This window comes from Bidens hawaiensis, unplaced genomic scaffold, assembly GCF_021521415.1.
Source record: "Bidens hawaiensis isolate Kalapana, Puna unplaced genomic scaffold, B.hawaiensis_p1.1 tig00011273_1, whole genome shotgun sequence".
Classification (NCBI taxonomy): Eukaryota; Viridiplantae; Streptophyta; class Magnoliopsida; order Asterales; family Asteraceae; genus Bidens; species Bidens hawaiensis.
The window spans coordinates 503,775-515,485 of record NW_027491879.1 but is presented as its reverse complement, the minus strand read 5'-3'; the positions used below and the strand labels follow the sequence as shown (position 1 = coordinate 515,485).

The 11,711-nt window shown below is 41.0% G+C and overlaps 1 protein-coding gene and 1 pseudogene across 1 annotated transcript; one reads left to right on the top strand and one right to left on the bottom strand.

Moving 5' to 3' along the window:
• Positions 1-821: 821 nt before the first annotated feature.
• LOC143537690 (small nucleolar RNA R71) lies at positions 822-922 on the bottom strand (annotated as a pseudogene).
• Positions 923-5,305: 4,383 nt separating this feature from the next.
• On the top strand, positions 5,306-5,650 carry LOC143537686 (uncharacterized). Its single transcript, XM_077031400.1, has one exon. The coding sequence runs from the start codon at positions 5,306-5,308 to the stop codon at positions 5,648-5,650; it is 345 nt and encodes a 114-aa protein (XP_076887515.1).
• Positions 5,651-11,711: the final 6,061 nt, after the last annotated feature.

Genomic DNA, 11,711 nt, shown 5'->3' with positions numbered 1-11,711 from the left:
AGCCCTTTACGGTCTCCATCAGGCCCCGACAGCCTGGCATGAGACGTTGTCCCAACATCTTTTGGGCAACGGGTTTATCAGAGGAACCGTCGACTGTACACTCTTCACCAAATTTGTTGATGGACATCTACTGATCGTGCAGATATATGTCGATGATATCATCTTTGGGTCGACAAACGATGTTCTGTGCAAGCAGTTTGAAGAAGTATTGAAGAAGAAATTCGAAATGAGTGCAATGGGGGAGATGAAATTTTTTCTTAGACTTCAAGTAGAACAGTTATCAGATGGTATATTCATCCAAATCCCCAACCGCAAATTCAACAAAATATGCAATTTCAACAACCAAATCCCCAACCGCAAATTCAACAAAATATGCAACAAAGGCCCGTTTACCGACAAATGGGTCAACCAAGAGTACCATTGGGATACCAAGAAGACATGCAAGGGAAATGGTTAGGGGAATAGAGGCTTATTTTCGACCGATCATCACCAATAACCCATCTCCGGTGGTTATTCCTCAAAACCGCCAAGGAAGAAAATTTGAGGTGAGAACCAATGCGCTCCAAAGTTTACCAAAGTACAAGGGTTTAGCAACGGAAGAACCCTATTTTCATTTGGAGGCATATGACTCTATTTGCAACACGATTGGGGGTCAAGGTTTTACACCAGATGAGGTGAAATTTGTTTTATTTCAATTTTCGTTGGAGGATAAGGCGAAGAGATGGTTTTACACATTGCCATCCGCATCGATTTATACTTGGGACGAGATGCAACCAAGGTTCTTAGAAGAGTTTTACACGGCCCAAAAGACTAATGATGCGAGACGAAGTTTGAGGTCTTTCCAACAAAAATCGGGTGAAATGATTCATGAAGCATTCGAGAGGTTCAACATGATGATCAAGAATTTTCCTCATCATGGTATAGCTCTTTGGGAGTTGTTGAATGCTTTTCATATTTGTATGCAGAAAATGAAAGTGATTTGATGTCAACCACAAACGGTACGTTCGGTACCAATTATGAACAAGACGATCGGTCATTCTTGGAACAAATGTCGGTCACATCAAAGAGAAAGGCTCAAACTGCAAGAAGAGCAAGACCGGAAATTGGAAGATCGCAAGTTCATGCTGTGGAAGATGTGGGGGGTACAAACTACTAATCAAAGAATTGATGTTTGTACCAATTGTAATGAGTTGGGTCATGGGGCTGATGTGTGTACGATAGGTCAAGCACAAGTTGAAGAGGTGAATGCACTTCAAGGTCAAGGGAGTGGTAATCGAAATTTCAACATGAACTCAAACACTTACCACCCCGGTTTGAGAAATCATCCAAATTTCCGTTATGGAAATCAAGCAACTCAACTCAATCCGAATTTCCAAGGGACTTCTCAAACCACCTTTATCCCTCGTCAACCATACTTCAACCAAGGAAATCAATGTCAATTTCAAGGAACGGGTGGTAATCAAGGTGGGACTTCGGGCCAAAGTTCATCAAGTGGGAATGAAGTGATGGACATGCTTAAGATGATGCAACAAGAGATGCAAAAGAGGAATCAGTTGGATGAAGCTCGTATACAAAAGGATGAAATTCGTGACAAGGCCATCCAATCATTGACAACTCAAATGGGCCAACTTTCAACCGAGGTATCTAACTTGAAGAAGAGCAAAGGTTAACTCCCGAGTGACACCAAGGTGAACCCTACTCACACTACTTCTCACAATGTGCCGATTAATCAGGTAAGTGTTTTAAGAAGTGGTGAGGAATTTAAAATCAATACCACACTGGAATTAGTTGAAGGTGTGGTAGAGAATGTGACGTGGGTAGAAAGTGAAGATGAACAAGCTTCACCCATTCAACCCTTTAAACCATCCACATTTTCAAACAAAGATTCGGGTCAAAATGAACTTTTAAACGATAAAGAAAGGAAGTAGGAGAGGTTCCAATCCCATTTCCTTTAGCTTTGATCGATCCGGGTAAGAAAAACGTAATTTTAAAACGGGGGTCCTTAAAAGGAGGAGATGTGGAAGGTATTTAGACAGGTTCAAGTCAATCTTCCTTTACTTGAAGCAATAAAACAAGTACCCGCTTATGCAAAATTTTTAAAAGAATTATGCACTCAAAAGAGGCAACAAAAAGTGCCTAAACGGGTAGATTTAACCGAGCGGGTAAGTGCGGTTTTAAAAGGAGACCTCCCTCCTAAGCTTCAAGATCCGGGAACACCCTTAATTAACATTCAAGTGGGAGATTTTCAAATGTCTAGGGCGTTATTGGATCTTGGGGCCGGAGTGAGTATTCTTCGGGGGTTTATATGACCAACACAACTTAGACCATGGTTGTATTGGCCGATTTATCTCATAAACTTCCCCGTTGAATCGTACGGGATGTAATTGTGAAGGTAGAGGATTTTTATTATCCTATGGACTTTTTGGTGTTGGATTATTCATCAGGTGACTCAAGTCAACAACAAAATGTTATCTTGGGTCGACCATTTTTGAACACGGCCCATGCAATCATTGATTGTAGATATGGTACCGTTGACATGGCTTTCGACAACCGGAAAATGCGTTTAAATGTTTTTATTAATGTTGCTAATTCTTTGAGTGGTGAAGAATGTTTTTCGGCAGATGTGGTGGATCATTGAAATCCTCATGAATATGATGAGGATTGTGTAGAGGCTTGTCTTTGTGATGATTCTGAACAGGTACACGTTTGTGCTTTGCGGATGGAGGAACGAAAACATAATTCGCTATCTCTACAAGAGGGAAGACCACCATGGACACAACAATGGGAGAGTTTGCCAAAGGAAATCAATTCGGATACCAAACCATCTTTGGAGTGTCCACCAAAGGTGGAGTTGAAGGAGCTCCCAAGTCACTTGAAGTAGGTGTTTTTATGAGAGAATGAAACCCTCCCGGCTATCATTGCTTCGAATTTGGAGTAAGAGCAAGAGCAAGAGTGGACATTAGTGAAGGTGCTGGAAGCACATATAGAAGTTATTGGATGGACGCTTGCAGATTTAAAAGGTAAGTCCTATTGTTATGCACAAAATAATTACAGATGAGGAGGCTAAACCAACAAGGGAGACTCAAAGGAGATTGAACCCGAATTTGCGGGAAGTGGTGAAAAAAGAGGTAATCAAATGGTTGGATGTAGGGATTATTTATCCCATTTCAGACAGCTCATGGGTGAGCCCGACAAAGGTAGTGCCCAAGAAAGCCGGCATCCAGGTAATAAAAGATGATAATGGTGAACAAATCGCCACCCGACCGGTAACCAGGTGGCGAGTGTGCATTGATTATAGAAAATTGAATACCGCCACCTCAAAAGACCATTTTCCATTAGCATTCATTGATCAAATAATTGAAAAACTTTCAGGTCAAAAATATTATTGTTTTTTGGATGGGTACTCGGGTTATAATCAAATTGCAATTCATCCCGATGACCAACACAAAACCACTTTTACTTGTCCATATGGCTCCTTTTATGGCTCCTTTGCTTTTAGACGGATGCCATTTGGATTGTGTAATGCCCCGGCTACCTTTCAAAGATGCATGATGAGCATATTTTCAGACATGGTCGGGGATTCACTTGAGGTTTTTATGGATGACTTTTCTATTTTTGGTTCAACTTTTGAGTCTTGTCTCATTGATTTAGAAAAGGTTTTAAAACGTTGTGTTAAGACAAACTTGGTGTTAAATTGGGAGAAAATTCATTTCATGGTACAAGAAGGTATTGTGTTGGGTCATCTAGTTTCAAGTAGGGGGATGGAAGTTGATCAAGCAAAAATTAGAGTAATTTCATCTTTGCCACCCCCGAAAAATGTCAAAGGGGTGATATCGTTTTTGGGACATGCCGGGTTTTATAGGAGATTAATAAAAGGTTTTAGTGCAATTTCAAAACCTTTATGTATTCTTCTATTGAAGGATGCCCCCTTTGAGTTTACTAATGAGTGTTTGCAAGCGTTTGACAGTTTGAAGGAAAAGTTAGTACAAGCACCAATCCTACCATCACCGGATTGGTCAAAGCCGTTCGAGATTATGTGTGATGCTAGTGATAGCACGGTGGGGGTGGTTTTGGGTTAAAGAGTGGAAAAAAAGCCGGCGGTGATCTATTATGCAAGCAAACTTTATCTGAGGCACAATTGAACTACACCACTACCGAAAAGGAGTTGCTTGCGTTGGTGTATGCGTTAGATAAGTTTCGCTCATATATTTTGGGAAGTAAAGTTGTAGTGTACTCGGATCATAGTGCGGTGCGTTATTTGATGGAAAAGAAAGATGTAAAGCCTCATTTGATTCGTTGGGTATTGTTGCTACAAGAATTTGATCTTGAAATTCGTGACAAGAAGGGTTGTGAGAATGTAGTTGCGGATCATTTGTCGCGAATCATCCTTGAAGGTGTTGATGATCCGAAAGAAATAAACGAGAAATTTCCGGTGTGAACAGTTGCTTGTTGTTTCAACTGCACCATGGTATGCTCATTACGTTAACTATTTAGCCACGGGGGCGATTCCGGAATTTTGGTCAAAGAAGAGAAGGCAACAATTCGCAACCCAAGTTAAGCAATACATTTGGGATGAACCGGATCTCTTCAAGATTGGTGTAGACCATGTAATGAGAAGATGTGTACCCGAGAATGAAGTACAAGAGATTTTGAAACAAGCCCATTCATCGGCATGTGGTGGCCATTTTAGTGGTTATGTGTGGGTTTTATTGGCCAACAATTTTTAAAGATGCCAATGAATATGCTAGGCATTGTTTAAAATTGTCAAAGAATGGGGGGTATATCGAAGAGAAACGAAATTCCTCTACAACCTGTTTTGGTTATTGACATTTTTGATGTATGGGGCATAGACTTCATGGGCCCGTTTCCAAACTCATGTGGGTATCTCTATATTCTTGTTGCGGTTAACTATGTGTCAAAGTGGGTAGAAGCGGTTGCATCAATAACTAATGATCATTCCGTGGTGTGCAAGTTTGTTCAATCCAAAATTTTCTCAAGGTTCGGGATTCCCCGAGTTATCATAAGTGATGGTGGATAGCATTTCAAGAACTTTGCATTTGGCAAATTGTTGAAACGTTATGGTGTGAATCACCGAATTGCAACGCCTTCCCACCTTCAAACAAGTGGCCAAGTTGAAGTTTCGAATCGACAAATCAAAGAAATTTTAATGAAGACGGTGCGGGTTGATAGAAAAGATTGGTCGATTAAGTTAGAGGATGCATTATGGGCTTACTGTACGGCATACAAGACACTGATTGGTACCACTCCGTATTGGTTGGTGTATGGGAAGGGGTGTCATTTGCCAATGGAGTTGGCTCACCGGGCATTATGGGTAATTAAGAATGTTAATTTGGATTACAAGGAAGCCAGTGAGTTAAGGAAGTTGAAATTGAACGAATTGGAAGAAATCCGGGATGAGGCATATGAATGCGCTTCGAATTACAAAGGGAAATTGAAGAGAGTGCTTGATGCCAAGATAAGGAAACGAACATTTGAGGTTAGGCAAAAAGTTTGGCTTTATAATTCAAGACTCAAACTGTTTCCCGGGAAGCTTAAAAGCAAATGGATGGGCCCGTATGTGATCACAAGAGTCGGGAGGTTTGGTGATGTGGAGATTGAAGACAAGAAAGTCAAGTTAAGCAAGTTGTGAACGGACATCGCCTCAAACCTTATTTGGAAGGAAAGGATTTGAACATGATTGACAAAGATAAGGTGAGTTTCCTTCTAAGCTCACCGGATGGCTACATTTCGTAAAGGAAAGGCTCAGGTATGTTGTATAGTGTAAATAGTTTTTGTTAAATATTTATTTTTAAAATTACCTTTCTCATGCGAGTTTGTTCGAACCAAGTATGGGGAAGTTCTTGGGAATTTCTTTACCGTATTGTGGACAACTCAGGTTTTTCATGGGGGGTAGGGTAATTTAAATTTCTAATTGTTAGTGTGAGTTTGTCAAATACGTTGTTTGGTAAACATAAATAAATAAAAATAAAAAATAACTTTAGGTTCACCGTGGACCACGGTCCACACCGTGGTCCACGGTCCAGTCAACGTGGACACGGTCCAGATTATGTCCACGGTACGGTGGCTTCTATTCGTTTTGGTTCAACATCACCGTGGACCACGGTTCCCACCGTGGCCCACGGTTCGAGCTGCATGGTTCATACCGTGGTCCATGGTGCGCGTTCCTCTGCTGCAATTTGACGGGTTTTAAAGTCTATAAACGAATTTTAAAGTTATTTTACAACCATTTTCAGCCACAAAACTTACCAACCACCTTCTCCTTCTTCACACACTCCTCTCTAAAACCCTAATTTCACCATCTATTTCTCCCAATTAACAACCAAAACCCAATCTTCTTAACCCGATTGTGAGTGAATTTCGGTGAGATTTAACAATACAAACCTTATTCCCTTTCATTCTTATGAGTTATTCCGTTTGTTTACTTGTGAACGATTACTGGTTTATCATCCTAAAACATTAACCATGGTATGTATTTGTCAATTCGTTATAGACATTGCAATAATTGTGAAGGTCGTGTTGATTTGTGTAAACCCACTTGCTTGTAAGATGTAATGGTTATATGCTGTAGTCGTGGATTAGAGATAAATGCTTGAAATTGGTGATTTTTCATGGAAAAGTTGAAAAAGTAAGTGTTTATTGAAATGAAGTGATATTGGTTAATTATATAATGAGTTGTTTATCCACGACTATGGTAACAAGCAAGTGTGGGGAGGGGAGATCGAATTGACTTGGTTTGTTTTGGTGGTTTGTGTGTATAGATGGGAAGGAGTTCGGACAATAGAAAAGGAAAGGCGGCATCTACAAGTGGTCGGGCCACCCAAGCCAAAAGACAACGGTTGCGAGAAGAACAAGAGCATGTGCAAGTAGAAATCCCAAAACCCGACTGGAGGGGTCGGGTATTATCGAGTTATGCTTTAGAATGGCAGCCGGAGTTATTTAAGGATAAGATGAGCAGTATAAGAGACAAGTTGGAAGGTTTTATGTGTGAGAAGGAAGTGACCAACTCAGGTCTTGAAGCATTTGGCATGTTCGACAAATTTGAAGCATTAGGTTGGGAAGCTGCTCTCCGGTGTTACGATGGAGAGAGCACGGAGTTATATGATAGGGAGATTGAGGAGTGGTTATCTACCTTGCAGTGCCCATCATTTAAGAGAGGCTCAGACTTGAAGTTGATTGGTACCGTGGGGGGAATGACAGTGGAGATGTCTTTTGAAACACTCAATCAATTTGCTCGGTTCAACAGCAAGCCATCTAATTCGTATGTATATCCATCGGTCAAACATCTGTTTGAGCATCCTGACAAAAGTCCGAAATGGTAAAATATATTATCGTCGGTATTGAAAGGGGGTAGAGGTACAGGGTCAAACTTTAAAAGAAAGGAGTTGAGGATTGAAGCGCAATTGTTGATGACAATATGTTTGTCCAATGTGGTACCCCGTCGGAGCGACATTTCAGTAGTGAGAAACAGTGATATGCCGGTTTTGGCCGCATTGATGACTGGCAAGCCGCGAATTTCCTTTTTCTACTTAGCCATGTTAAACATATGGACGAGTAGAGAGAGCAACAAGAGAAAGTTAATTCCTCACTGCCGTCTGATAACGGCGATACTGAAATTGCATGGCACCATTCCAGCAGGCGCAGTTGGGTTGAAGAAGATATTTACGGAACATAAGTTGGATGCATTAGGGCCAGGTTGGATATATAACAAGAGCGAAAGATACCATCAGTTGAAGAACGGTAATGAGAAATGGAGAGTATTAAGGGAGGATGTTGAATGAGAAGTGGGTGAAGACCAGGAGGAAATAATTGAGGAAGGAAGTGACGATGAAGACATGGAAATGGTTGGTGGAGATGAGAATGTTGGTGGTAGTGGATCCCAACGAAGGGGTTGGGACTATTCTTCTTGATATACGTCATATGGAGACAATTGGGCCCACATGGTCGATAAATGAGGTGGTGGAAAGGCATCGGCCCTCCACTTCCGATAATTGGTCGGAGGAGTTCCGAGCCCTTTTCGACCACCAAACTTTCATGGGGGCTTATCATGAACAAGCCGAGAAAGAGAGGCATGACCGTAACGAGATGTTGAACCGTGCTCACGCCTATGCGCGGGAGCACGAATCAAACATGCGGTATATGGATGACCGAAATAGGAGAATGCACGAACAATGGCATGCAGGTGAAGAGGTTGTTCCAGATCCACCAAGTGTGGATTACACATCTTTTCCTCCATACGACGGCTCTGTGCGATACCCCGAGCCTCCATTGCATCACTCCATGTGGGTGGACCCGATGCAGTCGATGGCACCACCACCACCATCACCGGGAGAGGGCAGCAGCGGCGGAAGTGGAGCTTTCAACTTTGGTGAATTTTTGAACTTTATGACCTCTATCTTCGAGCCGCCATAGCCTCCTTACTACTGATGGGACTTCGTTGTACCAGGTGCTCTTTGTTTTGTATATTTTGTGTATATTGGTGTTTTTATGTTATGTTTTGTGTATTTGGGGGGTTGGGAGGAGAATGTTGTGGTTATGAAAATTGGTGGTGTTTTGTGTGCTTTTAATTCTTAAAAACCACACATTGGGGACACTGTATCCCAAGTGTGGGGATGGGAAATTTTTCATAAAATTAAAAAAAAAAGTTTTAAAAATTTTTTTTTTAAAAAAAGATGGAACAATTGAAAGAAAAACACCCAAAAAGTGGTAAGATAGGAAGGGTAAAGTCTTGGTCCCGTATCATGGTCAGGTTCCTTTGTATGATTATGGCTTAGTTGTTGAGTATGAGTTCTGTTAATTTTCTAGCTAAAGGTGACATGTTTTGAGTTTGTTATCTCATGTAATAGGAGTAATTTGGGAATCGGGGTGCATACAGTAGTGACATAGACAATGTGACCTTCCTTGTTAGAACTCATGCAATGATTGCTTCCCGAGACCTTAGCATGGGATGCGTGTAAAAAGGATAGAGGCAATTAGGACAAGCCTCGTCTGGGATGAGTGAGAGTATGGGTCTTGGGGGGTTGGGCCTCATACATTACAAATATGAGCGTGGGCAATGAGAGGGGCGTGGGTTTGGTCTTTAGATACCCAATTTTGAACCTAGTGCTTATTGATTATCGATTACCTTGACATATTTATTCGTGAAAAGATTCGGCCTAGTTAATAGGTATGATATGTAATTATTGCTTTATTGAAGAAGTATGAAGAAATAGTAAGTTGTTAGTTTGCTTTTGTTTGCAATGTTCAAAAAAAAAAAATGAAATCAGTCAAAAAGAAAAAAAAATTCAGTATGTTAGTTAGAAAAGTTATAGCATTTTGTGTAGTTGTATGTAATAACTTGGCTGATCGCATGCGCTACTTTCAAAATTCCCTTTCCGCACGTAAACCTTTGGCCTCATTACAACCCGAGATAAGACCTCTTGATTTGCACAATTAATAAAGCAATTGTAGGTGGAGGTTTGACAGTTGCATGAGCTTATTATAGTAGGATTGCACATGTGTCCGAGTATTGATAATTGGGATTAAGGCACCAGATTGAGATATAATTGTGTATGGATATTGCAAGATATAAATTATAGAAACATGTTACCCGTAGTGGTTTGATCCTGTCTTTTCTGCTCAAAGCGTCTGCTACTATATTAGCCTTACCCGGATGGTATCGAATCTCACAGTCATAATCGTTCAACACCTCTACCCATCTCCTCTGCATCATGTTTAGTTCTTTCTGGTCAAAAATATGTTGTAGGCTCTTGTGGTCGGTGTATAATGTACATTTGGTGCCATACAAAGAGTGCCTCCAGATCTTAAGTGCGAAAATAACCGCGCCCAGTTCCAAATCATGGGTGGTATAATTCTTCTCGTGCATCTTTAATCGTCGAGAAGCGTATGCTATGACTTTGTTTCTTTGCATAAGTACGCACCCTAAACCTATCCGGGACGTGTCACAATAAACTACCAGATCATCAGTTCCCTCTGCAAGACTCAGTATCGGGGCTTGGCATAGTTTCTGTTTTAGCAATGGAAAAGCCGCTTCTTGATCTTCTCCCCACACATAAACGCGATCTTTTTGAGTCAAAAGGGTTAAAGGTTGGGCTATGCTCGAAAAGTTAGCAATAAAGCGCCGATAATACCCAGCTAAACCCAAAAATTGGCAGATTTCTTTCGGTGACTTAGGGGCTTGCCAATTTTTGATTGCTTCAATCTTACTCGGGTCTACATGGATACCGTGTCGGTTAACAACGTGCCCTATAAATTGAAAATTCATACTTTGATAATTTGGCATACAAATTTTCCTGCCTCAACAACTCCAATATGGTTCGTAAGTGCTGATCGTGGTCCTCTTTGGTTTTCGAATATATGAAAATTTCATCAATAAACACGATAACAAATTTGTCGAGGTACGGTTTACAAACCCGATTCATAAGATCCATGAAAACTGTGGGAGCATTAGTTAATTTTAACGGCATAACTAGGAATTCGTAGTGGTCATAACGAGTTCAGAACGCTGTTTTAGACACAACTTCCTCTTGAATTTTAACTTGATGGTAACCGGATCGAAGATCAATTTTCGAGAAATAGTTTGCCCCTTGAAGTTGGTCAAATTAATCGTCTATTCATGGAAGAGGGTATCGGTTTTTGATGGTAACTTTGTTTAATTCCCGGTAATCAATGCACATTCTAAAACTTCCATCTTCTTCTTTACAAACAATACCGGTGCTCCCCAAGGAGAATCACTAGGACAAATGAAACCCTTATCTAACAACTCCTGTAACTGGTTAGATAATTCTTGCATTTAAGAGGGTGCCAGTCGATAAGGTGCCTTAACAATGGGGGCTGATCATGGGATTAAGTCAATATGGAATTCAACATGTCGATTCGGTGGTAATCCAGGTAGATCGTCAGGAAAGACATCGGGGTATTCACGTACAACGGGGATATCCTCTATGCGTTTCTCATCAGGGTTCTTTATAGTCACGTTTGCTAAAAATGCCATACAACCTTGGCGTAAACATTTCAACACTTTGAGATGTGACATGAGAGGTAATATCGAACCGGACTTCTCTCCCTGTACCATAATCATTTCACCATTCGAAAATGGAATTTTAACTGTCTTGTCGTTACACACAATCTTTGCCTTATTTTTGGTTAACAGTCCATTAAGAATAATGGAACAGTTTTGGACTATTTGGTTGACAGTTATAGAGTTACCGTTAGCGAGTTCTATAGTATAGAGATTTGTTAGTTCACTAACTGGCATATTACCCAGGGATGCAAAACTAGTGGAAACAAAGCTTCTATCGGCACCCGTGTCAAATAATACAGAAGCATATTGATCAGAAACAACAAATGTACCTGTTACTACGTTCGGGTCTTGTCGTGCTTCTCCTGACCCCATAACAAACGCGCGTCCTCTAGGCGCACCAGATGTCGATGCTTGGTTCGGTCTAGCAACTGCTCTTGGATTCAGCTTACGGAAATTTCTTCTAATTTGATCTGTACTGCCGCATTCATAACAGGCACGGTAGGTTGCTGCGGTTGAAGTTTGTTGGATAGGTTGTTAGCGGATTGGCTGAGGTCTAGGTGGCAGTGGACGACGAGGTTGAGTTGTTTGAGTTGATCGGTTCACAATTTCTGTACCTGCTCTGCAATTAGGTCATAATGCCCAGTTCGACCACATTTCTAGCATACCAGGA

Excerpts from the sequence above, each read along its gene's own strand:
- LOC143537686 (XM_077031400.1), top strand. The coding sequence starts at position 5,306 with ATGGAGTTGGCTCACCGGGCATTATGGGTAATTAAGAATGTTAATTTG.